The 27,149-nt window shown below is 51.0% G+C and overlaps 8 protein-coding genes across 8 annotated transcripts; 4 read left to right on the forward strand and 4 right to left on the reverse strand.

Moving 5' to 3' along the window:
* Positions 1-1,766: 1,766 nt before the first annotated feature.
* On the reverse strand, positions 1,767-2,783 carry KY384_000834 (uncharacterized protein; the record flags this gene model as incomplete). The annotated part of the gene is made up of 1 exon (XM_044809368.1): positions 1,767-2,783. One exon carries the CDS (start codon positions 2,781-2,783, stop codon positions 1,767-1,769), a length of 1,017 nt encoding a protein of 338 aa, XP_044673275.1.
* Positions 2,784-6,272: 3,489 nt separating this feature from the next.
* On the forward strand, positions 6,273-8,003 carry KY384_000835 (uncharacterized protein; the record flags this gene model as incomplete). Its single annotated transcript, XM_044809369.1, has 1 exon — positions 6,273-8,003. The coding sequence occupies one exon, from the start codon at positions 6,273-6,275 to the stop codon at positions 8,001-8,003; it is 1,731 nt and encodes a 576-aa protein (XP_044673276.1).
* A 5,228-nt stretch (positions 8,004-13,231) lies between these two features.
* KY384_000836 (uncharacterized protein) lies at positions 13,232-15,040 on the forward strand (the record flags this gene model as incomplete). The annotated part of the gene is made up of 3 exons (XM_044809370.1): positions 13,232-13,464; positions 13,516-14,044; positions 14,201-15,040. 3 exons carry the CDS (start codon positions 13,232-13,234, stop codon positions 15,038-15,040), a joined length of 1,602 nt encoding a protein of 533 aa, XP_044673277.1.
* A 1,292-nt stretch (positions 15,041-16,332) lies between these two features.
* Positions 16,333-17,728, reverse strand: KY384_000837 (uncharacterized protein; the record flags this gene model as incomplete). The annotated part of the gene is made up of 3 exons (XM_044809371.1): positions 16,333-16,722; positions 16,783-17,078; positions 17,509-17,728. The coding sequence occupies 3 exons, from the start codon at positions 17,726-17,728 to the stop codon at positions 16,333-16,335; spliced, it is 906 nt and encodes a 301-aa protein (XP_044673278.1).
* Positions 17,729-18,329: 601 nt separating this feature from the next.
* On the reverse strand, positions 18,330-19,269 carry KY384_000838 (uncharacterized protein; the record flags this gene model as incomplete). The annotated part of the gene is made up of 2 exons (XM_044809372.1): positions 18,330-19,018; positions 19,233-19,269. The coding sequence occupies 2 exons, from the start codon at positions 19,267-19,269 to the stop codon at positions 18,330-18,332; spliced, it is 726 nt and encodes a 241-aa protein (XP_044673279.1).
* A 292-nt stretch (positions 19,270-19,561) lies between these two features.
* KY384_000839 (uncharacterized protein) lies at positions 19,562-20,259 on the forward strand (the record flags this gene model as incomplete). Its single annotated transcript, XM_044809373.1, has 3 exons — positions 19,562-19,579; positions 19,654-20,021; positions 20,088-20,259. 3 exons carry the CDS (start codon positions 19,562-19,564, stop codon positions 20,257-20,259), a joined length of 558 nt encoding a protein of 185 aa, XP_044673280.1.
* A 1,701-nt stretch (positions 20,260-21,960) lies between these two features.
* KY384_000840 (uncharacterized protein) lies at positions 21,961-23,718 on the forward strand (the record flags this gene model as incomplete). Its single annotated transcript, XM_044809374.1, has 2 exons — positions 21,961-23,038; positions 23,087-23,718. 2 exons carry the CDS (start codon positions 21,961-21,963, stop codon positions 23,716-23,718), a joined length of 1,710 nt encoding a protein of 569 aa, XP_044673281.1.
* Positions 23,719-24,698: 980 nt separating this feature from the next.
* Positions 24,699-27,045, reverse strand: KY384_000841 (uncharacterized protein; the record flags this gene model as incomplete). The annotated part of the gene is made up of 2 exons (XM_044809375.1): positions 24,699-24,747; positions 24,770-27,045. 2 exons carry the CDS (start codon positions 27,043-27,045, stop codon positions 24,699-24,701), a joined length of 2,325 nt encoding a protein of 774 aa, XP_044673282.1.
* Between the last annotated feature and the right edge of the window lie 104 nt (positions 27,046-27,149).

A 27,149-nucleotide genomic window follows, 5' to 3' on the forward strand; every position in this document is an offset into this window, starting at 1 on the left:
TTGCCCGTGGCAGCCAGCAAGGGTGGTCACTGTCGTCAAAATCACCAGCGAACCGCACCCAATCGTACCCGCTACAACCAACAAGGCCGACAATCAAGGCAATATAAAGCCATCGAACACGTCGGCGCCGGCTGCAACAAGTGACACCAAGATACGAACGTGGAGGCGAAGCGGGAAAGAACGAGGCTGGTGGGCTGCAGGGTAACAAGTAGCGTTCATATACCACCAGATAATGAAATTTGTTTGAATCTGCCTTCTTCTCGTTCCCTTTTGCGGCGTAAGAATAGTTGTGTAGTAATAAGGCGTAAAAATGCTGTCGCGATAGTAATAGTGGTGTAATAATATGTCTTGGAGGAGGAAGGCGTAAGAATAGTGTCGCAATAGTAATAATGGTGTAAGAATAGGTCGTGAAGAAAGAAGGCGTAAGAATGCTGTTGTGATAGTAATAGTGGTGTAAGAATAGGTCGTGAGAAGTAAGGCGTAAGAATACTGTTGCGATAGTGAGAGTGGTGTAATGATAGGTCTTGGAGGAAGACGGCGTAAGAATAGTGTCGCAATGGTAATAATGTCGTAAGAATAGGCCGCACACGCTGCAAACGCAGAGTTGACAGTAGAGACTCCCAAGCACACCTGTTACACCTCTTTCGATCAATGAGAGACTGACTCATCAATCAAACGCTCATTGATCAATGAGGTAGTTCAATCCATGTATTCGACCGATTGACGGAGGAGGTATGACAACGCCCATTGCTGCCGCCAGACCGCCTGCGCAACCTTCCCTTGGCCCTCCACCTCCAGATAGATACCGCTACCGCCTCTTCGTTACTCAATTCCTGCTGCCTCTTCATCATGAGACTCGGCGTTCGAACAGAGATCATTCGTAACATCGGCTGGGACGACGTGGTCATCACGATCGGGTTGGTACGTCCTAACCCATCATCGGACCAAGCCAGCTTTCAAGAACCACACCATCTCATACCGCCTCTTCATTCCAGACCATCTTTGTTATCAACCTCTTAACCCATTGCCAATACTCTTAAGCGGCTTCGGTCACCATCTCTACTACCCGATAAAGACCGCGCTCCTACTCTCATTATTCGTAGATCCGATTGGAGCAGCACATCGGAATCTGCGGCCTCATGAGCCTTGGCTTCTTCACTGATTGTATGTGTGGCGCATGGTGACGACACACCGAGCAAGCGTGGGATTCTGGGTTCGGATTGTGTTGATTGTCGGGGAAATCAGGAGGAGGATGTCCGGGCAAAAACGAATTCTGCGGGAGGAGCGCGGAGGGAGGTTCGAGTACAGACTAGGATAGGGGTGGATGGATGACATTTGACGAGCGAAGACCGATGTGGTGGTTGGCGAGGACAAATAGTATTATGCACCAGATTGGATGAATGGTATTGGCGATGGTGGGAAGAGGTTGGGTTACCAAAAGCAGCATTGCTTATGTTGATACGAAAATGTTTGTAAACAGAGCAATTTGAGAAGGCGTTGGAGGGTCAACGGTTGCCGTGTCGATGTCATTTCTGGATTCAGAGCAAGCGCCTTCTACCATAATGGAAGTAACGTTCGAACAACATTGAATTGATTAGCTGAAGGATACTTGCGCTTGTACTACGGTCTAGAGAACTGTTTGCAAAATCATTTCATACTCCACATCCCGCCTTGTGGTGGACGACCTCCGTTTCACCTTGCTCGACATCGACATTGGCTTCAGAATGTTCCCCCCATTCCGTGTTGTTTCCGCGCGCGCACACCTGTCATTTACTGTGAGAGGACGGAGGCCCAAGCGTAATGGGTGCTTGAAATCGACCGGTAGAGAACTCGATCCCCAATGGGATCTGATCAATCGCTGACGCGATCCTTTTCAGATGCATGGGCATCCAAAGCTCATAAATATTCTTGACAAATTTATACGATGTCCATTTGTTTGCGCCATCGTCAGCGGCGAAATCAAACACATCGATAGTGTGGCGATAATACGCTGTTCCTGGACCATTGATCAAGGCGTAATGCCCATACAATGTGACATGGCTGCCATCAATCAACACCGAGAAAGCGAGAATTTCCCGGTTGATCTCGGCCTCGCGATTTGCTACGCGGAATAACTCGACAACACCTCTGACTGCGACAGTCATATCGTGCGCATTCTTTCGATCGGCGGCTTCGAAGACTTCGGCACCCGATGTCATTCGACTTGTCAAGAATGGGAGGAGCATTTGAGATGTGGCGCCAAAGAATGAGGCGTCGGTGGAAGGGTCTCCGAGTAAAGGGTGCAACCTCTTCATTTGCTCTGCTGAGAAAGCAGAGGGCCGGAATCCAACTGCGTAATCCGGCTGGGGAAGTGGGCCTTCGAACGAAATCGCAGCAGACCAACGTTCGTTGATATTTTCGATCAAATTGTTGAGTTGCGTCGCTCCATACTGTGCTAATGTCTCTGCGGAGGGGACAATCAAGCGACCAATATCTTGTGCAACTCTTGCCTTGTTCCTGTCCTGCAGCGCAAAACAGGTCTCATGGAACAAATCGTCTCGGAATATAGTGTCGGTTGGGACGGTCTGTGCAGTGGTTTTCAATGTCTTGCACCATTCTCGACTTCTCAGAGCTAGCCCTTCTTGCGCCGGCCCCATATGACTTCCTTTTACCGCAAGCGATTCGGGATATCTTCTGTCGATGTATTTGAGGAATCTACCGTCGCTTGATTCGCGATCTCCAAGATGCACAATCATACTGTCGGACTTTTCAAGCCTGGCGATTGGGACTCGCGGCCTCGCCATGTGGTCCACTTTGTCTGCTTGGTACTCTTTAGGCTCAGTGATAGCTTCGTATTGGGGGATTGATGCCTCTCTTATCTAAAGTGTACTCATCCTTGATACCCGACTCTTTAAGGGGGAGGATGTGAGGTCCCTCCGGCCGTTCTCTTGCAGCAAGGGCGAGAGATAGGGAGAGAGGGAGATATTTTCTCTTTTGTGCATCTAAAATTGAGTCAACCTCTTCCATTTTATGTACAGACTTAAGCCAGGCAGAACGGGCTCATGAATCATGCTTCTTGAGAGCCTTATCATCATGAAAGTCATCAGGACGGTCCAGTGCGACGACTCATCCATCACCAGTGCCTGTGAACCAATCCAACATTCAGGGTACAGCTGCAAAGAGAACGATGCGCAGGCAGCAGTTTCGATCCTTCCTCTCATCTTCACACTTCTCCGAGTAGACTGCATAAAGCCTGTAATCGTACCATGGTTGATGTAGCCGCCGAGTGAGGTGAAGATGGGACGAAAAGATCGGATGGATGACATGACGCGTCGGAGATAGACGTCAAAATCCGACGATAGATCTAGCATCGATCAGGCTAGCGCGATGTAAACAAAAAAAGACCGGCTCTTGGCATCCCAGGCAACGGAGGGTAAGGTATTCGCAAGAGGTGCACACGAGAAGAACACCCCTCGCTGCTGAGAGGTTTGTGCCCGACTATTCCAATAACTTGGGTAACGATCAATCTTCACGCAGGAAAGCCCATTTTGATCCGAGGGACTTTGCTTGACTGTTGTCATTCCATGGGTCGCGCTTGCATCGGCGCATCCCTTGATACCTACCGATAAACAACAACCACTGCCGCACCGATGAAGCCTTCCCAATGACGCTCGAGAACGGACCAAGATTTAGCCTCTCGGCCTCATTTAGAGACCGCTGACAGTGCATGCATATTTTTATTGTTCCAAGAACGCCTGTCTCGCTGCAAAGTCTTTCTAATTCAATTTTATCATCATCTTCTCCTCAACTTCATCATCATCGGCCTCAATTTCCAGCAGGAACGAGTCTGGTCGCACAACAAGTTTCAACTCCACCTCAACAACCCTCCCAAACTTCCTTCCAAATGATTCAATCACAAAATGCACCTTTGCCAGTAGTGTTTGCTGCAGTACGACTTTAAGTCTTGTGTGACAGGCTTGGCGTACGATGAATAGTACAAGCAGCCGGGACCAGGGAAATGATGTTACCGTCGCTGCTGAAGGCTACGCATGCGCAAAAGAAGAGCTTGGGCGTGAAGGAGGAGGCACTGGATTTACATCAGCGAGCGGATCAAAATTTGCAAGGGGGAAATATTGTGCACTCACGATGTGTCGATCGGCTTGATGAACACTCCTGTGCCATCGTCTTTCATTTAGGCATCATACGAGGGCGGACTCGGTGGCACAATATAAGTCCCTTACAGGTCTTCAATGAGGCAATTAAGGTCCTCATAAGCAAGCGTACCACCGGCCGCCTTATTGACGGGCGTAATTTGCGTCAGATTTAGAGGGTTGCTGAACTGGCGGGGGATGCAATGGTCAGTGAAAGATAGTGCGATGGATTGAGATATCGTTTATCTTGTCGATGAATGACACCGTCTTTACACTCGCTGAAGCTATGGAGACATGCTCAAGGAGGAGGAGGAGCAGTATTCCGAAAGCATGGGACACGAGCCGATGAGGGTCATCCATCCGTTGATGTCTACTGACGAATGATCTTTCTGAAGTGCGACCTGGGGACTTTGGTGTGTCTCGACGGTTCGTGGGATGTCCTAGCGGCCGGTCAATACACGATATCATGATCGATGTATATGTCAAAGCGCGCCGAAGATCCAGTGGCATCGAGAGAATCCAGTAGCATTCATTTGATCTGAGGGTACTCACCTGCCTTACTCCAACAACATATCTCAACGTTAATCCGCTCGTGTGGCGCAGAAGATGCTCCGTTGCGAGGGGTATTGATCCTCATGCTTCCGGCTTATTTTTGGTGTTATGCTTGACACGTACGGCCAAAGGAGAAATCGACCAACAACAAAGAGAGATTTCAATACGAGCACAATTTGAGTGAGGACGGTGGGACTGAACGCTCTTGATTGATTCCAGTGAGAAATCAAGACAGCCCAGAGCTCAATGGATGTAAGAGCACTCGAGTCAAGCAAGTCATTTCATTGAGTGTCCAAGTCTTTGCTGATATGCGCACAAGGTCAGGCAAAGCCAGGCATCATCTGAAGACCTATGTTCGACTTCAATCATACCAAGCACTACGAGGATTCTTGATAAAGCCAATTCACTCGTCTCTGCAGATACGACGCTTCAGGAATTTGGACCATGAACCATCAAAGCCTAAGTTTATGCCGTCGCCATTGCGCAACGTCTCAAGCATGATATCCGGATCAGCGGTGAGCTGGGGAGATTTCATTCTCATACAAACATGATGTTGCAATTCAGCGAGAGCCAGGACTTCTCGCATCCAATGAAGGAGATGGCTTTCCCATCCAAACGAACCTGAAGACCTACACCCGGTCAAAGGTTTATCCGGCTCCGGACACCGCCCGGCATAGCCACTTTTGCGACAATCAATTTAGGCACGTTTGGCAAGGCAGATTCGAGGGATCACAATACACCACCACACAGCTATAGTTCTTGCGTCATCCAGTCGATTGGCGTCTGCAGCGTGATTGCGCCTTCCGCCAGCCTACAGCATTTTCAAGGGCTACGGTCGCTCTTGCTTTGAAGGTGCATACATACGATATTCACCCATTTGTTCTCCTAAAAACCATCTATTGCAGTGACGCGCACTGCAATTGTCGTATTTATCCAGTTCTTGAGCCAGCAAGATCACTTCCTGGGGCTTGCAATTTTGCTGCGCAGTTGAAATTTCCTGCGGCGAGACGAGATTCTTATTTCTCGAACATTCATACTGAAGAACACCTTCAACCAAGCCGAGACGAAGCTGTCTTGATCAAGCCTTAAGTATTCAGGTTGAGGTTGAAAAATACTACAAGGCTGGCTGTAGTAGAAGGGAACCTCCTGTTCTACGGGGCGCTCCGCCGCAGCTAATGCACGAGGTTGTGATTACAGTGGCTTAGACCATGCTCCGGCTACAGTAGCCTGTCATCCGCAATGATTAAACACGGCTACTTGCTGCTTTATTCTGGTGAAACCAATCAAATGGGTCTCTCAGCCAATCGTGCTCACGACAAAAGCGACCTTAATCGTGGCTTAACGCTACCTTCAACAGGCGTATGGCCAAGCGAAAGCCTCGTTGTGGCTCATGGCGAGGCTAGTCTGACCACCTTCAAGGATACAACCTCTGCGACCCCGATATATCATGTGTCCCTTGGTTTCTGCGTAGATCATCCATTTAAATACCAGCCACCTACTCTCTCGCCCCTTCATTCATTGAAACTCTCGCCATCCAGGATACTACACGCATCGCGATCATTAGTGTAACCGATAGCTCCTTCCGTCGTCATGCCGAACCGCAACCAACCACCCTATGAATCTTCTTTCAGTAAATTCTATTCTCAAGTACAGCAACTTTGCGACAGCACCTTAGGCCAAAGTCTGTATGATGTCCGTACCATCGAATCCTCAGACGATGCGGAGCTCCTCTACAAGGCTATGAACAAATTGCATGCTGCTGTCCGCAAAGTACGCTCAGACCACGGATCTCAAGGACCAAACACACCATGGAACCCCGTGTTTGCGCAAGGAGCAGGAGCTCAGATGCCTCCGACACCTCCGGACACACCACCCACTCACCGGAGAAATTCAGACTTGAAGTCAGATATTGAGAAGCTCAACAAGGAGATCAACAGACTTGAAAAGAAAAGTGCAAAGCTCGACGAAACCCGGCAAGAGCTTTCGAAAGCGAACGAGAATGTCGAGACTCTTGCGAATGCACTTGCATCCGAGTATGAGGTCAACAAACACTACCGGTCAGCCGCTGAGCAGTACGAATTCTTGAGCAAGATCAAAGAGAAGGATATGCGCCAAAAGAAGCTGAAGAAAGACGATGATGGTGCTCGTGTTGCAGAACACGAGTATCTCAAGTACCTCCATCTGCAAGGGAAAATGTGGCTTCAGGCCGCTAAGTTTGATAAAGCCGAACACGCGCTTTGCCAGGTCCTTGAGAGAAAGAAAGTCCTCCTCGGTGATTCAAGGCTGAGAAGGCAAGAGAATCGTGACACTCAATTATTGTTGTGTACCGCTCTCCGCTCACAAAATTCGACGTCCAAGCTCAATAAGGCAGAGGAGTTCTACTATCACGCCTCACTCTTGACCCATCTTGACACGCAGAACACAGCTGATCGCACCTGGGCAATCCGGAACGCCTTCGAGCTCGCCGCCGTACACATCGAACAAGGCTCCTACGAAGGAGTCATTGACGGACTGGGTGGGGTCTGGGCTGCACGGCACCAGGCATCTTCGGAGTGCAAAAGCTACCTGGAGAAAGAGATCGTGCGGCTCTGGCAACTCCTCGGACGGCGACAGCAAAACAACCTCGCCACCAGAGTGCTCAAGATGTGCAGCGATGACAGCGGTGGTCTACCACAAAGCTTCCTCCCTCATGTGCGAGAAATCGGCAAGCTTGCATACGAGCAGGGCCAATACGAGACAACGATTCTCTACCTAAAGAAAGCGTGGGCAGATGCTTCCGAGCCCGAAAAGGATCGACTACAGACTGGTTGGCTACTCGCATGGTCCTTCTGCCACCTGAGACAATACCCGAAAGCCCAGACAGTCCTCGCAGCGCTCCTCAATCACGCCAGCTCCACCACATCTCCCTCAAAGCTCGAAGTCACAGCCCTGCTCGCCCACGTCTACTTGCACCTGAAAAAGTACACTGAGGCAGAAAAACACGCTCGTATTGTCTACAATCAGTGCGGCGCGTCCACCCTGCTTAGCTCTCACGCGTACAACCATGCTGACATCTTGATTCGCGCTCTCATCGCGTATGACCAGAAAGAGAAATATCAGGATGCCCATGGTGTTTGGAATCGGATCTTTGCGGGTAGGGATCGAACACTGGCACAATCGCAGGGGAAGAAGGCGCTCCGACACCATGCTGATGTAGGCAAGGAGCTGAGTGCGGCATGGGCGAAAAATATCAAGGCTCGACCAAACGGAGCCGCGCATCCGAAGAAGCCGGCGGAGATCAGTGCGGAGGTAAAGGTACTTGAGAAGATGATTGCAGGATAAGAACACGATGAATTAGTTTGGGATGATGGAAGGACATCGGTGTATGAGTGCCTCACGACCTTGATGCTCATCCAATTCCTGCTTCAGTAGACACCATTAGTCATACAATAATGAATGTATTTTCATATTTTCATAAAAATGAACTAGAATGTGCAACTCAGAGCTTGACAGCCAATCTCCCTTCCCCCCATCAATTCCCAAGAAGTGCGCACTTCGCGCATCGGGTCCGTGCGTAACTTTCGAAATTTTCAAAAAGGGGCGTTCCGAAAACCCGCACTAGCAGCAAAACTCCCGGGGGACGCCCCCACTTTCGAGAATTTCTGCACTCTAGCGCCCCGTAACGGCGCTCGGTACCGTACGGAAACGGCACTAGTAAGCTTCCGCTCTGGAGCTCGTGCCTGATCCGACGTGGTGATGTGGGTACGTCTACCAGTGCGTCACAAGCATAATCTTGAAAGCGCCTATTATACGTGGATTCAACGGACTTTGGAGGCAGATTAGGATAGAAAAGGAAGTGTTGCAGTCGCTTCCATCCTGAAATCTCTGAATTTGAGCCACATATAATAGATCACACGAAGTCTGGAGCCGATTACAAGCGGCAGGGGAAGTCTGGTAGCCAAGTTAGCCCCGAAACAGATGAATTTGAGCCACTTTTGACGTTTTACACGAAGTTTTCGACCAGTTCCAAGCGGGATATGGAGATTTGCAGGTACGCGTACCCCGAAACGGACAAGTGTCAGCCATATATAACCTGTCATGTGGAGTTTCAAGTCAATTCAAAAGATTAGCAGAACTTTCACAATCAGAACTAGCCTCAGATCCACAATTTCAAGCCCCATTTGAGATTTTTCAGAGATTGTCAAGCCCGATTCGCCTGACCAATAAGATATGCCTACCAGATATCCACAGAACATACTGGAATTCCAGGCTCGCCGCGAGGGTGCAGCACGGAACGGAGGCACTGGCAGTCCGAGATGGGTATAAATTAACCCTTCCCCCCACTCCCCTTTTTGTTCTGTCCCCTTAGATCAGAAGACTTTGGGGACCCGTTGGCAAGCAATTCAAAACTAGATAGCAATCAAACCAGATTTACCAATCAATTCAATTGAACAAACCAATTTCAACCACACCATTCACTCCGAACAACGTTTTCACCTGGATACCTTTGCAAGCTCTACCAGGCACCTCCTACCTCTCCCACCACCACAACCACAACCACCACCACCATCATGTTCCGCTGGCTGCTTTGCTGCTCCGGGCAGCGGGGAGGGAAGGGGTACGACCCCGACCCTCCCATCCAAATGACAATCGCCATACCGAAAAAGCATTGGCAGCACGCATCACCACCAACCCTCCGCCAACACATCAAACAGACGACCAGCGAGAACTGCGCCGGTTGGGCAATCGGCGGCGACGGCAAACCATTCCTCCGACCATGGCACAACGTCTAAGTGTGCCTCCTCAGTGCAGGCCTCAGTCACGAGACGTTCGCCGCCAGAAACAGCGGCGTTCGGCCTTTTCTTTCCTCAGTGCAGCTCTCAGTCAAGAGACGTTCGGCCCAGGTCACGGGGTCGTTCGAGCTTTCCTTTCCTCAGTGCAGTCCTCAGTCAAGAGACGTTCGTCCCAGGTCACAGGGGCGTTCGGGCTTTCTCCCCGACAATCGGTGTGGCGCCGGACACCAACCAAAGACAAGCGCTGCGGTGCAAGGCAGCAAACCAGACAAGCGTCACGGAGCCGGGTGACAACAAATGACAAGCGGTGCGGCGCCGGGCACCAAACCAGACAAGCGTCACGGAGCCGGGTGACAACAAACGACAAGCGGTGCGGCGCCGGGCACCACCCAAGACAAGAGCTGCGGCGCAGGGCAGCAACCAGACGACAAGATCCATACGCACGCCAGATGGAACCAAATTTCCTTACGTTCACACCATTATTATTATTTAGCATGGTTTTTTACGGCGTTTGCAGCGACACACATATTCTTAAGAGGCATCGATTATACCAAGAACATACTTATCCGGCATCAATTACGGCACAAACATAACTACACGGCATCAACTACGGCATGAAAATCACTAGACACCACATCCCCAAGAGACGACGGCTGGAAACGGGCTCGCAGGCGAGCAGAGTGGGAAGAAAAGGGCTGCTAGCGAGCAGCGTACGAGTGGAACGAGGCTGGGGGGCGAGCAGAGAAGAGAGAAACGGGCTGCTAGATAGCAGCATACATACAGAGCAGGATACAGCCAATGAAATCACATTCGTACGCACTATTTCCACGCATTGGCATCGTCGTTATTACCAGTATACATACGAATCGCGACGTATCGAGGCAGCAGCACCATCAACGAGACTTATTCCTGCTAGTTATCGACGCCGATATAGCGAAGAACGACGGCGGCAAGCGTGGGGGGATTCGGAGAAGGCACTGTTACACCAAGCGCATGATGAATGCGTCGAGTCGACGGGATGGAACCGAAGCCACGGGCCACGGAAACGATGATGTATCGGCGAGATGGGGTTATGAGGGTTTCGGATCGGGGGTTTGAGAGGGCGTTGGTGAAGGCTGTCGACATGAAGAGAGGCTGTATTACTTACATAGCGAACAATCAAGTGGTTCCAACATCTTCATGACCTGTCTCTCACTCCATATGTTCCTGATCCGACTCATTCAAAAAGACACTTTCATCGCGCACCTTCACTCCTATCATTCTTTGTATCGAGATAGTACCTCCTCATCGTCCCCAAATACACTCTCAACACATCCCTTCCCGCCTCTGCTTAGCTGAACATTTCCCTGACCGGCCCCATCCCACCGCCCTACCAACCTAGACATGGTTTGCAGCATGAATATCTTCATCTCCAGCGCCACCATCTCACGAAGTATCTCACCTAAAGAGCCTGGCTCCACAGCTTTCGTCCACTAGCCTGCCCTCCCCCCTCTCCCCATGCCCCCGTGCCCTCGACAGCACCATCCTCCTCCCCCCCTCCTCCCCGGGGGCCGACGTACAAGCGCTCCCTCGCCCTCGCTCAGGCATACACACTCAGCCAATTGAGCCGTCAACCGTCCTTTCTTGTCTTCACCAAGATAGACTATAGGTATATGGACAATTGTACGACGATTTGGTATCAGGCGCGGGAGACGAATGGATAGACAAACTGCGCGTGGGAGGGGGGTGAAGGGTAGGATTTTGTTTTTAGAGGAGCTGGGGGGGGCGCTGGGGTTTATGAGGGGTGTTGAGGTGGCTGGTTGGTTGGGTTGGTCGAAGGAGGGGAGGGAGGGAGTGCGAGAGATTCGATGAGGGAGGGTGGAGGCTGGAGGCTAGAGGGTGGGGGAGGTCGTGGAGATGTCTGCTGATTTGGATGCGTATTTGCGGGTTTCGAGAAGGGGAAGACGACGGAGTAAAAGGGGGGAGGAAATGCGATGACCCTAGCACCACGTAGAGTAAGCCGCAATGTTTGGATATATGCATTCGACCTTACCCGGAAAGTGGAGAGCGCATAATGCATTATTGGGTGCGGATCAGGGTGAGTAGGTCTACTATGCATGCTTGGATGCAGCGTGTGTAGGCTCTGAGCCGTTGCGTTTCTTGTATTGTTTATCTCGAAGATGGAAGGGAGTTGCCTGTAGCATGGTTCCTGTGAGAACGGAAATGAAAGGCAAGAAGTCTCGACGCTCTCCAAATGCTGCCACTGCTCCTTCTTTGAGAAGTCATAGCCCGCTCTACTACCTGTTAGAGTCGGTGATTGCTCCTGTGCTGAGAAAAGTGATGCAAAGCGGACTACAACATGAATTTCGCGCAGGAACAGTACGAAGAGCTCACTCGAATATGGTATGTCTTAGAGATAAAATTCTGTGGAGCAATTGCTTCTTCCCTCCAAGGGTTCATTCATACATTTTCGATACAGCTATGGCGAAAAGATCACTGGCACTTTCTCCTACATCGAGACATGTAGCGTTACCTAGCCAACGACGCGTACACGACCATGACAACAAAGGCGATCGTTCGGCTTGGAACGGAAGACTGTCCATTTCACGGCGAAAGCTACTCGACAGAATTTTGCACAAAGATCTTACTTCAGCACATTGGATACTCATACACGCGAGCTTTCACAACCATTTGGTAGAGTCATCAGAGGTCAAACTCGCCTGATGCAATGATGTAGCAAGACTGACGCTAGACTACAGAAGGTGCTAGCTACCGCCAGCCCTAGCCCTAGCTAGAGCCTAATCGGGACGAGAGTGACTCATTGCCCCAGGTCTCTTTTCTCCAATTGTCCAATGACTTTTTGGGTAGACACAATTGCTATCGCAAAGTGAGCATCCCATCCACCATGTTACAAAACCTCAGCGCCGTCGAGCTCGCGCCGCTCAAACCGGGCATCTCCCACCCCATCCCGCAACCCCACAACCCCCCAGAAAGCACGATCCACGCCCTTAACAACGACACCGAACCCCCCATCCCCACCCCCTCATCCTTCCCCATCCCCAACCCCACCCCACACCTCTCCAAATCCCGCTCCATAATCGTAATCATCATCCTAACACTCGTCTTATTCCTCAACAGCGTCTCCACCGGTTTCCTCACCGTCTCCCTCCCGCGTATGTCCCTCCCCACCGAACTCTCACTGCCCCCCAACCTCCTGTTGTGGCCTCAATCCGTCTTCGGCCTCACCACAGCCACATTTCTCCTCCCCGCCGGCTCCATCGCCGACGTCATCGGTTCCCGCGTCGTCAACCTCACTGGCACCGCTTTCCTCGGTGTCTTCATCATCTTGTGCGGATGCGCGAGAAGTGGGGGGAACTGATCGCGTTCAGAGCCCTGCAGGGCGTTGGGTTGAGTTTGTGCTTGCCTACGGGCATGGGGATTCTGAGTACGGCTATCCCGAACGGCAGGAGGAGGAATACGGCGTTTTCGGCCCTCGGCGCAAGTCAGGTTGTCGGGTTCGCGGCGGGACTGTTGTTGAGTGGCGTTTTTGTCGATACGATTGGCTGGAGGGTTGGGTGGTATGGGGCTGGCGCTCTCACGCTGGGCTTGAGTGGGGTTGGCGTGTGGGCGTTGCCGAAGGAGAGGGTAAGTGAGAAGCCCGTGTGGGGGAGGTTGAAGACGGATATTGATTGGGTCGGTGCCGGGCTGGCTTGTGGTTCGTTGGGTTTGCTGTCGTATGTTTTGGCGTTAGTGGTGATTCTCTAGGTTGCGTGGCGAAGTGAGTTGACTGTGTTTAGGATGACCACGTCGGATGTGCGTGAGATTCGCCGGCCGGCTCATGTTGCCATGCTCACCATCAGCCTTGCACTTGTCCCCGCTTTTGCGTTTTGGGTTGGGCGACAGGAGCGACTGGGCAAGCCGGCACTTATCCCTAATTCGATTTGGAAGAATAAGGCGTTTACGAGCATTTGCCTGATGGTTCTGTTGGCCTTTGGTGTCATGCAGACGATGGAACTGTTCGTCAGCCTCTTGTGAGTTTTGAGTCGATTTCCCCATCAAGGTCCTTCTCTGATTCGAGTCAGCTTCCAACAAGTCCAGCGCCTCTCAGCCCTTGAGACCTCCATCCGGCTACTCCCTGCAATCGTAATGGGCCTCGTTCTCGAAGTCACAACCGGTTTGTTCGTACACCGTATCTCCGTCCTCTACCTCGTCGTCATCTCATCCCTACTTTCCGCTGGATCACCCTTACTGATGGCAGTCATAAACAAGAACTGGCCGTATTGGTATGATGCCTTCTTCGCGCAGTTCCTGATGTACTTTAGTGTCGACGTGCTCTTCACAGTGGGAAGTTTCGTCATCAGCGACGTCTTTCCGCCGCAAACGCAAGCTCTGGCCGGTGCCATTTTCAATGTAATGAATCAATTCGGGACGTCGCTTGGTCTGGCTGTAATGGGTGTCATTGCTTCGGCTGTGACCAAGCAGTCGGACATTGCGGACAAGGCTTCTCCTGAAGCTCTCGAGGCGGGATACCGTGCTACATTCTGGGCCGCGATGGCTTGGATGCTTGTGACGTGCTGCATTGGTGTCTTTGGGCTGCGGAAGATTGGCAAGGTGGGTGTGAAAAGAGACTGAAATTTTTGCATCATTTGTGGTCATGTCTTGAACGAATGATTGGATACAGTATGATCATAGAATTCCAGATAAAAATTCTTTGTGTTTGCGAACCTTAAAGCCCTTAGCATTGTGTCCGCTGGGTACAAATTCCAGGATGACACGGTTCGCCACGCAGAAATGGGTGTTGAGATATTCTGTTTGCCTTTGTCACGACACAGCGACATCTCAGTGACACAATGGAGTCCCGTCGCACAGAAAGCACTCCACGTCACATTCGACACCGCAAAAGCTCGAGAAAATCGGGCCAGCAAACTATATCTCACAGCGCAACCCCTCCGAAAGTCTCCATCATCCCCCCAAACCCTCCCTCCTCCAAGAATTCCGCAAACAACCCCCCTCACAATGGAATACATGCGCGCCCTCAGCTCCAACAAAGCGGACTTGCAGAAGAAATACCTCACTAAAGACAGCAAACCCTACGACCACATCACCATCGGCGCCATAATCCTTTCCAAAACAAACTCCCCCGACCCCGAACCGCGCCTTTTATTGCTAAAGCGCGCCGTGCACGACAAACTCCACCCGAACGTCTTCGAAATCCCCGTCGCCAGTATGGACGATACTGATCTTGATGTGCAGGAAGTGCTGAAGCGCGTGGTAAGTGAAAAGATGGGGTTGCGGGTTGGGTGGGTTGTTGGGGCGTTGAAGCCGCTTGTTTACACGACGGAGAGGATTTTGGCGGAGGCTGATGGGATGGGAGGGGGCGATGAGGGGGTGGCTGGGGTGGGAGAGACAGCAAAGGAGTCGTGCATCCAGTTTACTTTCATCTGCGAGTCGAGGGCTGGTGAGAAAGAGGTTGAGGTGGATCAGACGGAGTACGATATGGCGGTCTCGCTGGACGTGTTTGAGATTGATGATTATTATATCGTGGAGCGGACGAGGGAGGTGCTGGAGGAGGCGTTTGAGTTGCTGGGAGAGGGTTTGGGTGCGTGAGGCGATTTGGATCCATGTCGGAGAATGCAACAGTCTTTTGGAGGAGGAGCCTTTACACGCTGTTGGTAACAGCTGCGAGGGGCTCGATCAACGCTTTGGAGAAGGAGAACCTAATGTTCGTTCGTGCTTCGTAGGATTTTTGACTAGTGTCAGACTCAGCAGAGGGTTTAGAATTGGACTTAATTCAACGCCTAGGTGCTTTGAATAGCAAACAGGGCATTCACAGGCTAACATGTTTGGGAGTTCCCTCCCAAAATGCAACACTCCGGATCGACTGGCGGTCACGTTCACGATTACTTCGCCACAGGCTTCTCAAAGCTTCGCGGTATCTGGGTCGGTCGGTGTTTATCGTAGCGCTAGGCCGTCAATCTTGATCAGCAACCCACTTCATAATGTACCAATCTTATGCGAGCCACATTCAGTTTAAACTCGTCGCGTTTCTCATTATCCTCATTCCGAAAGAGTAGTATAGAAGATGTAGCACCTTTAGAGATCCCCTCTTAACCTACTTTCGACCTACGGCATTACCTCTCGATTGCCTACACCTAAAAAGATCTGTTCTTTCAAGACGTTTTGAGGAGCTTGTAAGCCGCTCTCAAGCGCAGACCACAGCCAAAGAAGCCACAATGTCCATGTGATATTACACCTCGCAGTCACTTCCCTCAAGCTCTCACCACCCCCTTGACTCTTACACCCTTCGCTTCCGCCGACGGCTCTCCCAAGAAGAAATCCCTCTTGGCATCGATATCGCGTTCGCGGATCGTATCGTACAATTCCAAGTCAAATCTTCTTACCACGCTAGCGATCACGATGTACAACTCTGCCATAGCGAGACTATAGTGGCATCAATACTCATTCGCAAGACAGATAAGAGAGGGACGGGCGCAGGGAAGAAGAGTGGAGAACGAGGAGAACGAGGAGGGCGTACTTTAGACCGAGACATATACGGCTGCCGCGACTGAATGGCGCGAAGACTTGGTTCATCCGATCCAAGTGCTTTGAGTCAGGGTTGGTAAGCCAGCGCTCGGGCAGAAATGTTCCTGGCAAGGGAAAGATGGTAGGGTCGTAGAGGGTGTCGCGCTGACTCATACCCACGGGTGTCTGAGCTTATCAACATGAAGTCTTGGTCGAGTAGTGCATGCTTGAATAATTGCGACTTACTCCTGGTGGAATCACCCAGTCACCGTACCTCAATGCTTCTTTAGGAGAGATAAGGGGACTACGAGACGTCACGAGTGCGACAATACGCAATGATTCCCTGATCACCGCTGACTAGAAATATTGAACGGGTATTAGCGACGTATCTCCCCAAGAAATAATTGGAGACCTACGAGCCATGGCAACTGTTCGAGAATCTTGAGATCAACTTGCGAGTCCGGCTCGCTCATGACTTCACCCAATTCCTTCTGCAATCTGTCGAGTACCCTCTCCTTGTTTGCCAACATGTGAAATGTCGCGATGCTAAGGACGCGAGCTGTAGTCTCACTAGCGGCTGTGAGTACTACAACTCCTTCCTGAGCAAGTCGTTCGGTAGATTTCTCGTGTGGCGGCAGGACCTTGCTCGTCATTATGCTCTCAAAGAGGGTCTTATGTTTGATGACATCTTCTGCTGACGAGCTGTCCTTTTCCGATGTCATGTCCGGTCGGGTGCGGAGGAAAGTATCGGCTTGATGATGTAGATCCTAGACAATCAATTGTCAGACAACAGGTGCAGGAAAATTATTGGCACAAGGGAACCTCACGCGATCTAGTTTCAGCAACCGGGCAGCGTCAGGTACTAATACTTGCAAAGGTCTCAAAGGTAGTCTCATAATCAGAGGATTAAGCCAGGGAAATTGTTTAACGATGGGTATAGCTAAAATGATTGAATCCAGAGTTTTCAACCATTCCCCAGCTTTCTTATCATCATGTAGCAGGCCTTGCGTCTCACTGAAGACGTAGTCGCAGATCGTGTCTGTGGTGTAAGCCAGATACTCGCGGCGTATGTTCACGATCCCGCCGTCTTTCAAAGTGCGCTTCAATTTTTGAGTGAGTAGGTCTATGTTTTTGTAAAGAAGTGCCTGCGTTGAAAAGACGGCGCTTTTGGAAAAGAAGGGGCTGAGAGCTGAGCGACGTTTTCGATGGAGCTCGTGATCGATCGTGGCAAACACTGCCTTGATCATTAACAAAGCGATACGAAGCATGTTGATCTGAGAAAGTACCTCCGACAGGGCTTCCACTCATCGTTGCCGCCGGCGGATACCTATCCCGAGCGCCCTACGACTCTCAGTATCCACATGTATGCCAGACAGAGGATGTCATCACCGCTGCTGGATTTGCATACAACACTCCTACCCATGAGGGATCCTTGACATGAAGCTCCTGAGGATTGATTCGCACGATTGGTCCTGTCCACCAGTGCCTAGATCAGACTTGGACCAAAATATGGAGAGCCAGCAACGTTACGCATGGAAAGAGGTGTGACAAACCGTAAACATCATGCATACGCTCAAGCTCCCACGCAAATTGGCCGCCAGGCGCCTTCAGAATATCGAAGTAGAACTCGTACCATTTCGTTGCTGCGGCGAGTTTTGGTCCCGGGAAACGTGCTAGAGGATGCAGATAAAGACGATAGATGACCAAAGACAGTGCGTATATCAGCAAGACACCAGCGGCATACACGAACGTCTTGAGGATCTCAATCATCATTTTCGGCAAGTATCAGAGCAGAATCATAAGTATTATGAGCAAAACGGAAGAGGAAGATTCCATGCAGAATTGAAAAAGAGGATTGTGCGGGGTAGAGTCATGGCTCTGCAGAAACTTGAAGGCTGGCACACCTCACGGATGATGCACAGAAGAAGTCATGCAAGTAGCCGTGGAGAGACGGGAAGCCAATCGACTGTGCGTGGAGGCAACGCCATGCATAATCAATGCGAAGGTATGCCAAACTAAAGCCTGCCCTTGAAATAAAACGCGGTATCTCCCCCTCAGTGCCTTACCCCTCGTCTAGCAGACCGTTATCTTGAGTGTCGAACTGAAGTCACAAGCTCAAATTAATGTGAATATTCATTCCTTGGCTTATAATCGATCCCATTGCAGAGAGGGGTCTTGAAGCACCATTCGTGATGAAGTTTGACTGTCAAGTCTATAGTGAATCTAGATGCTAGTCAATATCGTAGGGTAAACTTGCGAGGCACGCTCTCTCCAGGCCTTGAATAAACAACGAGAAGCCGTTCGTAGCTAGGCCCAATATTTTTCGTTGACTTCATGGGATAGGCTTGTGCTACGGACTCCTGCAAGTCTTCAATCAGTCTAACGACGGAGCCATAGCAACCATACTAAAGTCCATCTCTTCTTCTCTAGCATGTTTCAGGAAGCTTCGGACGCCCAGTTGCAAAGCCTTTTCACTCAGCATATCCTCATTTTCTGCCAATGCTCCTCGATCTACCGGGCCCTTCATACCTCCATTCAGCTCCCACAAGTGCCCGTCACTACCCTTGGCAAAGCATATGTAATGGTTTCCTGAAGGCTCTTCCGACCGAGGAGCTTCTGTATCGCCAATTGTCGCAGCAGCCATGTGGACATCTTCCAATTCTTGTGAATCATAGAGCACCTTGGCTCTTTCTGTTGGCTGCAGTGGTATGGCTTCCTTCAGCAGCTTTGCTAACAATGACCCTGGCTTGATGTACTGCTTTGCCTCGCCATTGCTCAAACCATGTAGCAGTGCCATCAATCCACATGTATGACCAATAGTTTGACGGAACCACATAGCGGGTTCGGAGTCGCCAGAGCCTTTGTACTCTTCCATTGCCTCATAATCGGCGTCTCGAGCTCTGAAGAACACGGCTTGCTGACATGTGAAGAGTAGGGCGTATACGGGGCGAGGAATGAAGGAGAGGAGGTCAGGATCATCGATGCTGTAGACGTCGTAGAATCCGAGGGTAGGCTGCACGCCTAGGGCTTGAGAGAGCTGGGTAAACACGAGAGGGTTGTTCTCTATGGATTAAATTAATTCGAGTGTTGCAGCAGAGAATTCGATGCTTGGCACACACCCAGAGGGATCAGAACCTTTCCATTCCCAATGCGTTCACCCATGGCTATCAGACGTTCAGTACTTCAGATTCACGCAAAAGCGCAGGGTGTAAGCGATGTGTTGACTCCGAGGATACCAACTCAAAGTGTATCATCTCCCTCGTGCGTGGTACAGTACCCTGAGCCAGGGGCAAACGGGTGAAGGACATTTTCATTTTGGGCTTGTCATACGTACGAGCAGAAGCCTAGAATTCCCGCCCGGGAGATCTTTAGCCACTGCCGTTTAGGGGTGGCTGACCCCCGGAGCTAGGAGAATTAAAGCCGGAGCTGCGCCACACCAAACAAGTTGACTAGGCCATGAATCGCGACATTCTTGACATCAGCTTGCAGCATCTTGCATACTTGCTTGCAGTCTCAGAAGCCTTTAGCTTGAAGTCTTCTGAGCTTTACACGTATTCCCCGTATCAGTCCCTCACACCCTAGATCCTCTATTGGCAAACGTACACAATGAGCGCAGAGGAAGAGGTAAGCCATTCGCTTGCCCAGATATCCCCGTCGACTTTCACGCTCGATGGCTAAGATGCCCGCCTATGTTGTAGGGCGCAACACCACGCGAACTCCTCCTCGAATCATGCCGCCGCAACAACGCCTCCCTCTTGACCTCCCTCCTCACGCCCTCATCCCCTCAATCACACCCAAGCCTAGCATCACCACCGCAACGAGCCCATTTCCTCAACACAACCACCGACGGCATAGGTCAATGTGCGCTTCATGTCGCAGCTCTGAACGGCTCGTGCGAAGTACTGGACGTATTGCTCGACCAGGATGGGTTGGAAGTGGATCCAATCGATAAGATTGAGGGGGACACGCCGTTACACAAAGCCGTGAGGTATGGGAATGACGGGAATGATGAAGGAGGGGCCCTGGCGATGGTGGAGATGTTGGTGGATGCTGGTGCGGATATACGGTGTGTGCCACTTTCCGGAGGGGGTGGGGGGGATGTGGGAGAAAGGCTGACGTGACCAATGCGCAGGATACGGAATAAAGGCAAACTCAAACCGATAGACTTGGTGGAGCGGCATGTGCCAAAGGTGAAAGAGGTGCTACAGAAAGCCGAGGTTGCGCTAATGGTCGCTGATGAGGTCGCTGTGGACTCGAAGGAGGAGGATGAGGGCCCGGCTGGGAGCGCGAGCGATAGCGATTAAGTGCTGGCGAATAAGCAACACAGGAAGATTAGAACTTCTTAGAAGATTTGGCGGCCTTGAGTAGCATCTGAGCGGGAAGGTTTGGTTGCATTTAGGTAGCATGGCGTTTGTAGCGGATAGAACAGCTTCTTCAATTATCTCTTCGCACCTAACATGGTACAACGACTTTTCAAATCCAGTGCCTGACTTGCTGAATGCTGTGGTGCCCGGCCTTGCTTCCAAGTCAGTCCGCACCGTGGCCTCCCTTCGCGTCTTGAGACGATGTTCCTACAGCACATTCTAGCCTCTGCGATTCTCCACAACCCCGACTGCCAGGCATTTCTGTTCAGGCTCGCCGATACACTGATCAAGTATCTGTTTATCCACCAGGCAAAAATGCAGCTACCTTCGCCAACCTCGATGACTGCTCAGCTTTGATCCATGGCAGTAAATCAATTCTCTTTCCACTTCGTCCCACATTTCTTACACTACCAGGTGTCAATTCCATTTCCTGATCCACGCCAGAGAATGATACTTACCTCATAAAACGTAGTCATCGGCTCGTCCGCGCTTCTCGTCTGTACTTGGTAGAATTTCGCCTCGCGGTTTCCGCACCCTTCACGAACACATTGTGCTATTGAAAGCATGGAGTCAGCGCCTACAACTCTAATAGTCTTCCCACTTCGCCTCTACTCTCTCATACTCCCCTACACCCATTCCAACAAATCGATTTTCCCGCGGCGTCACGTCGTGGCTCACACCAGTCAAACAACACCCACAAAGATAAAACAGCCCAACCAAGTCGCAAGAACACGAAAAAAGGAGAAAAACTCACCATCCGTAACCTCGCCCTCGTCCTCCTCCCCCACCGCATCCTCGACCTCCTTCTTGGGAAGATATCGACGCTCATAATGGCGCTGTTTCGGAAAGACGTATTGGAACGGGCAAGTGCGACATTCGAGGCGGTTCTGACCTGTCAAGTGTTCGTCGGTGGGGAGCGTGCGCGAGACAGTTAGCATGTTGCTGCAGGTGGGACAGACTGTGGGGATGTTAGTTTAAGAGCAGGAAATTTAGGTCCATAGGGAGGGCAAGAGGGAGGGGGTGGGGGAGTTACAGAGAAGCATTGTGAGTGAATGTCAGAAAGATGATTGTAGATGGGAGTCTGAGTGTATGAGTGGAAGATCTGATGGCGAGAAATCGGGTTAGTGCCCGCTCGCCAGGCGCCGCTGTCAGTCAAGCCTTATTTTGGGTTTAGCTCCGAACTTTTCCGGTTGCTGGTTCTCAACGTCTTTCCTTCCTGTTGTACTGCCATAGACGCTCAAATTGAATTATGATGCTGACTAATTAGACTCAGCCAGAGCACTAATGGCGATTCCCGGAAAGGCAGTCGATCTCATTGCTCCACGAGCCTCGTTGTCCTCGTCGCGACTGGAGCTTTACATGTTCATTTCAACCTCATCGTCTACGCTTCTGTAAGTTTATGTGATCTTCGATACTGGTCTTGCATCTCTCGGTAATGTCGGCCTTGCGCTCAATGATTACTCTATGCTTCAATGTTGACACTTCGGGCCTTTGATCATTGTGATCGATTTGGATACACGCAATATGCTTCAAAAGATCTGTCATGTTCCACACCTAAGACAAAGCGATTGACATAAGTGCTGCATATGTTGTCTGACGTCTGGGCTTTTTGGTCCACCTGATTTTTAATTCACAGCAACTATGTCCTTTGGGGTAGCAATCGGCGACTTTGTCGCCATCGGAACCTTGGCATGGAATATTTATCGCTCTTGCAAAGGCATGAGAGCCGAGTTTGAAGAGGTGGGAAGGGAAGCATTGGCAGCTCACACAGTCATGAAGGAGCTGGAATATGAAGTCAATGATCATCAATCAGCACTAAATCGATGTCATTTGACCAAGAGACAAGAACTGATACAGCTCGTCGAAGGTCTTCGCACTACGCTACAAAATTTCGATAATATTATAATCAAATACAAAGGCTTTACTCGGCGAGAAAGACGTGTATGGGATCAACTCAGATTCGCCGCCATAAACTTGAGCGCGCCGCGGGAGCAGCTGACACTCCACTTGACTGCTATAAATGCGTTCATGGATGGCGTCTCGCGTGGAACCCTAGCTCGCCTCGAGACAGTACTGCTTGAGCTAGTACGTGAAGTCCGCGAGGGCCGGCGCGCTCCAACAGTAGTATCAATTGATCAACCTCAAGACACCTCTGGGTGGAAAGAACTCGAGCTCGAGTTGGCGGAGGACGGAATTACTGCTTCTGACGTTGCAGATCATAAAGTTGCAATCAGAGCCTTTTTGCTCGGGCGCTTGAAAGACTCGACCACCGATGATCTATCATTTTACGAGGTTGCATCCGCCATCGTGACCAGCAAGTACAAGGGAACAATGGCCGATGACATGTCGTTCTTGACTCTAGAATCAGCGCAGAACTCGATAGGCTTTGAAGATAGTGGTCATGCTCGAAACAGTGAGGACCCTGCTGCCAGCCAGCAATCATTCAAAACCGCTCGTGAGCATATCTTCGAAGAGATGGAGTCGATGCCAGCTACAGAGGCAAGGCGTATTTCTTTCGCTCCTTTTACTAGGATCCCAAAAGACAGTCTGCCTGATTTAAGTGCCCCATCTAAACCAAATAAGCTGCTAAGACGCTTGTCCATAAGCAAGACTAGCGACAAACACATCCTTCGCCATAAAAGTTCTCTCGAAAGTGTGCTTTTCGACACACTGATACCGAAGCCACAACGGGTGCTTATTGTCGATCCGATTCATTCGTGTGAGTTCTCTCACCGTGACGTGTGAACTGATGGCTGATTCGTATTAGCTTTCTCGAAACTAATGCACGCTTATCTCCGCTCGCTGACCAAAACACATCCGACGGTCGGCCAGAGAATTGACGCCGTTCGCTCCACGGGTTGGAGAATGCACGAAAGTGGTGGCATGGAAATGTATCCGGTCGACAACATGATCAGAGAACTACTGCTAAGCAAAAGAATCGAATTGCCAAGTTCAGATACGTACATGATCAAAGAGTTCCGCTTCGCCGACGTTCTGCAATTCGACCACATCATCTACCTCGACTCACCCTCATTCACAGAGTATCTTGAAGCCAACATCCAAAAGATTGCCAAAGCCAAAGCTAAAGAGGAATTCGAGGGTGCCCAATTCGCCAAGCTTACGAGATACGATCGACCTAGCGCCCTCTACTTACCGGAGTCGATGAGCAAAGGCATTGGCTTCGCTGCCGGCATGTTTTCATATCGACAAAAACTGGCCTTGGAAGAGATCTTGAGGACTGCACAACGCTGTGTACATGAATTCCTGGAACGCGAGTTCGGGTTGAGGAAAAGTGGGCAAGGGTTTGAGAAGACGCTTTCTAAGCGACCGTCGAAGGCCAGTCTTCTCTCGCATTCGGATGACAGAAGACGATCTGCGTCGCCTGAAGGTAAGGGGTAGGGCAAGTTATCTGGTGGTGCTTGTGGGGATTTGCCAATTTCATGATAATGAATTCGGCAATGGGGAGATCAATGCTTTACGGCCTACCTACCTAATGGTATGTGACCTTGGACTAAGCCTACGCAGCATCTATGGGAACTCGAGCATCTTGAACAGCTATTCTCGACCACTCAAAAAACATGGCAGCAAGCTTAATTACATCGTGGAGAAACATCAGCATCCGGATGAGTTCCGACGCGGTAATACGGCCTGCGTTTCAGGCGAGATGTGACTACAAAACTTCAGTCCAGAAATACTGCACCTGCGACTCACCGATCAACTTCTCGAACAGTGGAAAAGCGTGCGTTGTAAACAACAGGTTCATTCAAGATCTCTAGATTCATTCAACATCCAAACTACAGAAAGACCTGCAAACACCAACAACTTCTTTAGCTATGACAACCTGCTATTCATCGCCCAGATAAAGAATTTTCTATCAAGAAGTGCTCCCTCCCCTCCCCGCCCGTCTCTCTGCAGAACGCCAAGTCCGCAGCTTAAACGCCACAAATTTCACGATATCTTGTCCAGCGCCATCCTTCATAAACAGCCAATCTATCACCAGTATCTTCCTCCTCTGAACCTCAATCACCACCAATCTCCATCATCACTTCTCCTCACTCCCTGCCCCTCCTCCTCCCCCTTCCCCTCCCGCCTGCCTCAATTGATCCAAATAGCTCCAGCGCAAATTCACCGGCTTATTCCGCGCACCAACTGCCGGTGGTGGCCGGTGAGGACTGGTCGGCACGGTGCTGGTTCGCTGCCTGCAGTGCCTGGGAGATGGAGAGCGTGGGTTGTTGGGGCTGTTGAGGTGTCGCGATGTTGTTGTTTGGTGTGGGTGGAGAGTTGTGAGGTGAGTGAGGGGGTCGGGGTGTATAGGGGGGCAGTGGGGGAGTTGTGAAGTCCGCTATTATTGGCGCGAGCAACCAGCTGCTGAGAACGTGCTAGAGTGGTCTGAAGAGCGCTGCGCAGAGCGGTGCTGCTTGGTGCGGGCTGTGGCTGCACATTCTGAGACTCTGTAGCTGGCTGAGCCTGTTGCCGAGCCTGTTGTTGAGCTTGACGCTGACCTTGTTGTTGAGCTTGTCGCTGAGCATCACGCCATGCATCACGCCTCTCATCCCTCACCTCCAACACCCCAGCATGCGCAGCCGACAAGGGCATCCGATTCCTCACCCGCTCCTCCGCCTCCATAAGCACCTTCTCCTCCCCCGTAGCGCCCGACTTATCAATAGCGCGTTGCCGCTCCGCACCGCGCGCCATCAGCGCGTTTCCGTGCGCGACTGTCAGGAGCTGGCGGTTTCGCATGCGCGAGTCTGCTTCCGCGAGGAGTTCTTCTTGCGTGAGAGGCGGCGCTAGGTTGCCGAAGCTAATCGGGCGAGAAGATGTGGTGGTTTGACGCTTTGCAGGCGGTAGGCCGTTCTCCTTGTCGCTGTCGCGCTTGCGCTTTGAGCCGGCGGCGGGGGCGAAGTGCAAGGAACGTGAGGGGTCGTTATGGCGTATGGCTGCGTTGGTGACTGGGTGAAGAGCACGCGAGTGAAGGCGCGCTGGTATGTCGGTCTGCTGTACGTTGAGATTATTGGTGAGAATCTGGTTCGTTGGCCGTAGCTGCGTGGCGAGTGGATCGATGGTATCTGGCGGAAAATGCGTGTTGTGTTGCAATGGACCATCGTCTCGACTCGTTGAAGATTCAGCTTCTTCATCAATTGTGTGCAATACTTTTGTGGAATTTTGACCGTCAGCGATCTTGGGTGCATTCGTTTCATGCTCCTTAGGCTCAGGCGACGGAGCAACTTCACGTTCTCGGCGCAAGTCCTCTTCATCGTCGTTTTCTGATGCACCGGAGGAGGATCGTTCCTGGCCTGATGTAGTATCTTCGACCACCTTTTCTTCTTCAACCGAAGAGTGCACATCAGAAGCAGGAAGCTCATCATTAGCAGATTCACTGGAGTGATCTTCTTGGCTGTCATCCTCGAATAGGCTAAACTTCTCTTGTTGCTCGATTCCATCAGGATCCTCGTCGTCTTCGGAGTCACCCTCGGAAGCCTCCGCCGTCTTACTTGATGTGGAGGTCTCATCGTAAAGCTGTGACTGGCCCGAAGATGAAGGCATCTGCGACAAGTTACCATTGAGATTGCCCGAAGCCTGGTAGAAGGCCGCCTGAGGATCGTAAGATTGATACGGCACACGAGCAGAATTCCATATCTGTAAGCCCCCCTTCACGTATGGGAAGTCTTTGTTCGAGCCGCGCGAAGATTGCGCCAGTGTCTCCCCCAAGCGAGCATGGGTTCGTGGAGGCAAGTTCTTTGATGAATTTGCTTTCGCAGCACCGACCTGTTCCGGATCATAGGTATGCCACTTGCGATTCATGATCTTATTTTCTCGACTCTGTCGCTCTTCATCGGAGAGGTTTCTACCATTGGCCTTTTGGAGAAAGTTGCCCCTATTAGCTGATCGTGCCTGGAGTTGCTCTAGAGGCGTCAGAGGCGGAATTCCGCGGATCGAGTTGCTCGAGATGGCAGCAGCAGGCAGTCGTTGCGTCAAATACTCCGTCATATTATCAGTGCCGGTCCTCTTGTCCCACGAAATCAGTCCTTCTTTCACGCGGTACCGATCTTTCCTATTGCCGAGAGCTTGGCAGGTGAAAATTGGCGTGACCTTTCCAGCCTTGCCCTTTCGGAATTCGCGTGGACAACGAGCCAGGATATCGATACGCTTGATGCGCGTGTCGAGACGTGTGATGGCTTCAATGTACCAGTCCTCGATTTGCGAGGATAACGTGGCTGGTAGGTTGTCGAGATTATTAATGTTTGTGAATACCTTGACGGGGTTGTTGTCTTCGTCGATAACCAGGCAGACGCCTTCGAACATGAAGTCTGTGTCGATGTCATCATCCCGACCGACGTATCCTGCCTTGTCTAGGCGATTCAAGATGTCGTCCCGAATGTTTGATTTGTTGCGGTCGCCGTTCCAGTCATCTTGTTCTGGCTGGTAGGCTGTCTCATCCCAAGGAAGCTCTCCTGATTCGCGCGGGGGCTGATATGCTATCAGTCCGTTTTGACTCGCCCGCTCAATCAGGTTCTGTCGGATGTCATTGTGGTATACCGCGGGCGCCCAATGTTGAGCAGTCTCGTTCCACCAAGATAGTGAGCCATCTCGGTTGTTGCGGACGCTGCCTTTTTCCTTTTCATTTTTTCCAGGATCTGCCAGGCTGGCGAGCTTTTGCTGTCTCTTTGAAATCCCACCTTCGGAGTAGTCTGTCTCCCTCCGTTTTCCCTTCCCATTGCGTGCCATATTACCTTGGACTTGGTAAGGCGCTGTTAATTGTCTATGAAGGTCTGTTCAGTGATGAGACACAAGGAATGACGAAGAATGGATTTAATACCAGAGGCTCATAA

The sequence above is a fragment of the Bacidia gigantensis genome (assembly GCF_019456465.1).
Source record: "Bacidia gigantensis strain McMullin 20006 chromosome Unknown contig_125, whole genome shotgun sequence".
Taxonomy (NCBI): domain Eukaryota; kingdom Fungi; phylum Ascomycota; class Lecanoromycetes; order Lecanorales; family Ramalinaceae; genus Bacidia; species Bacidia gigantensis.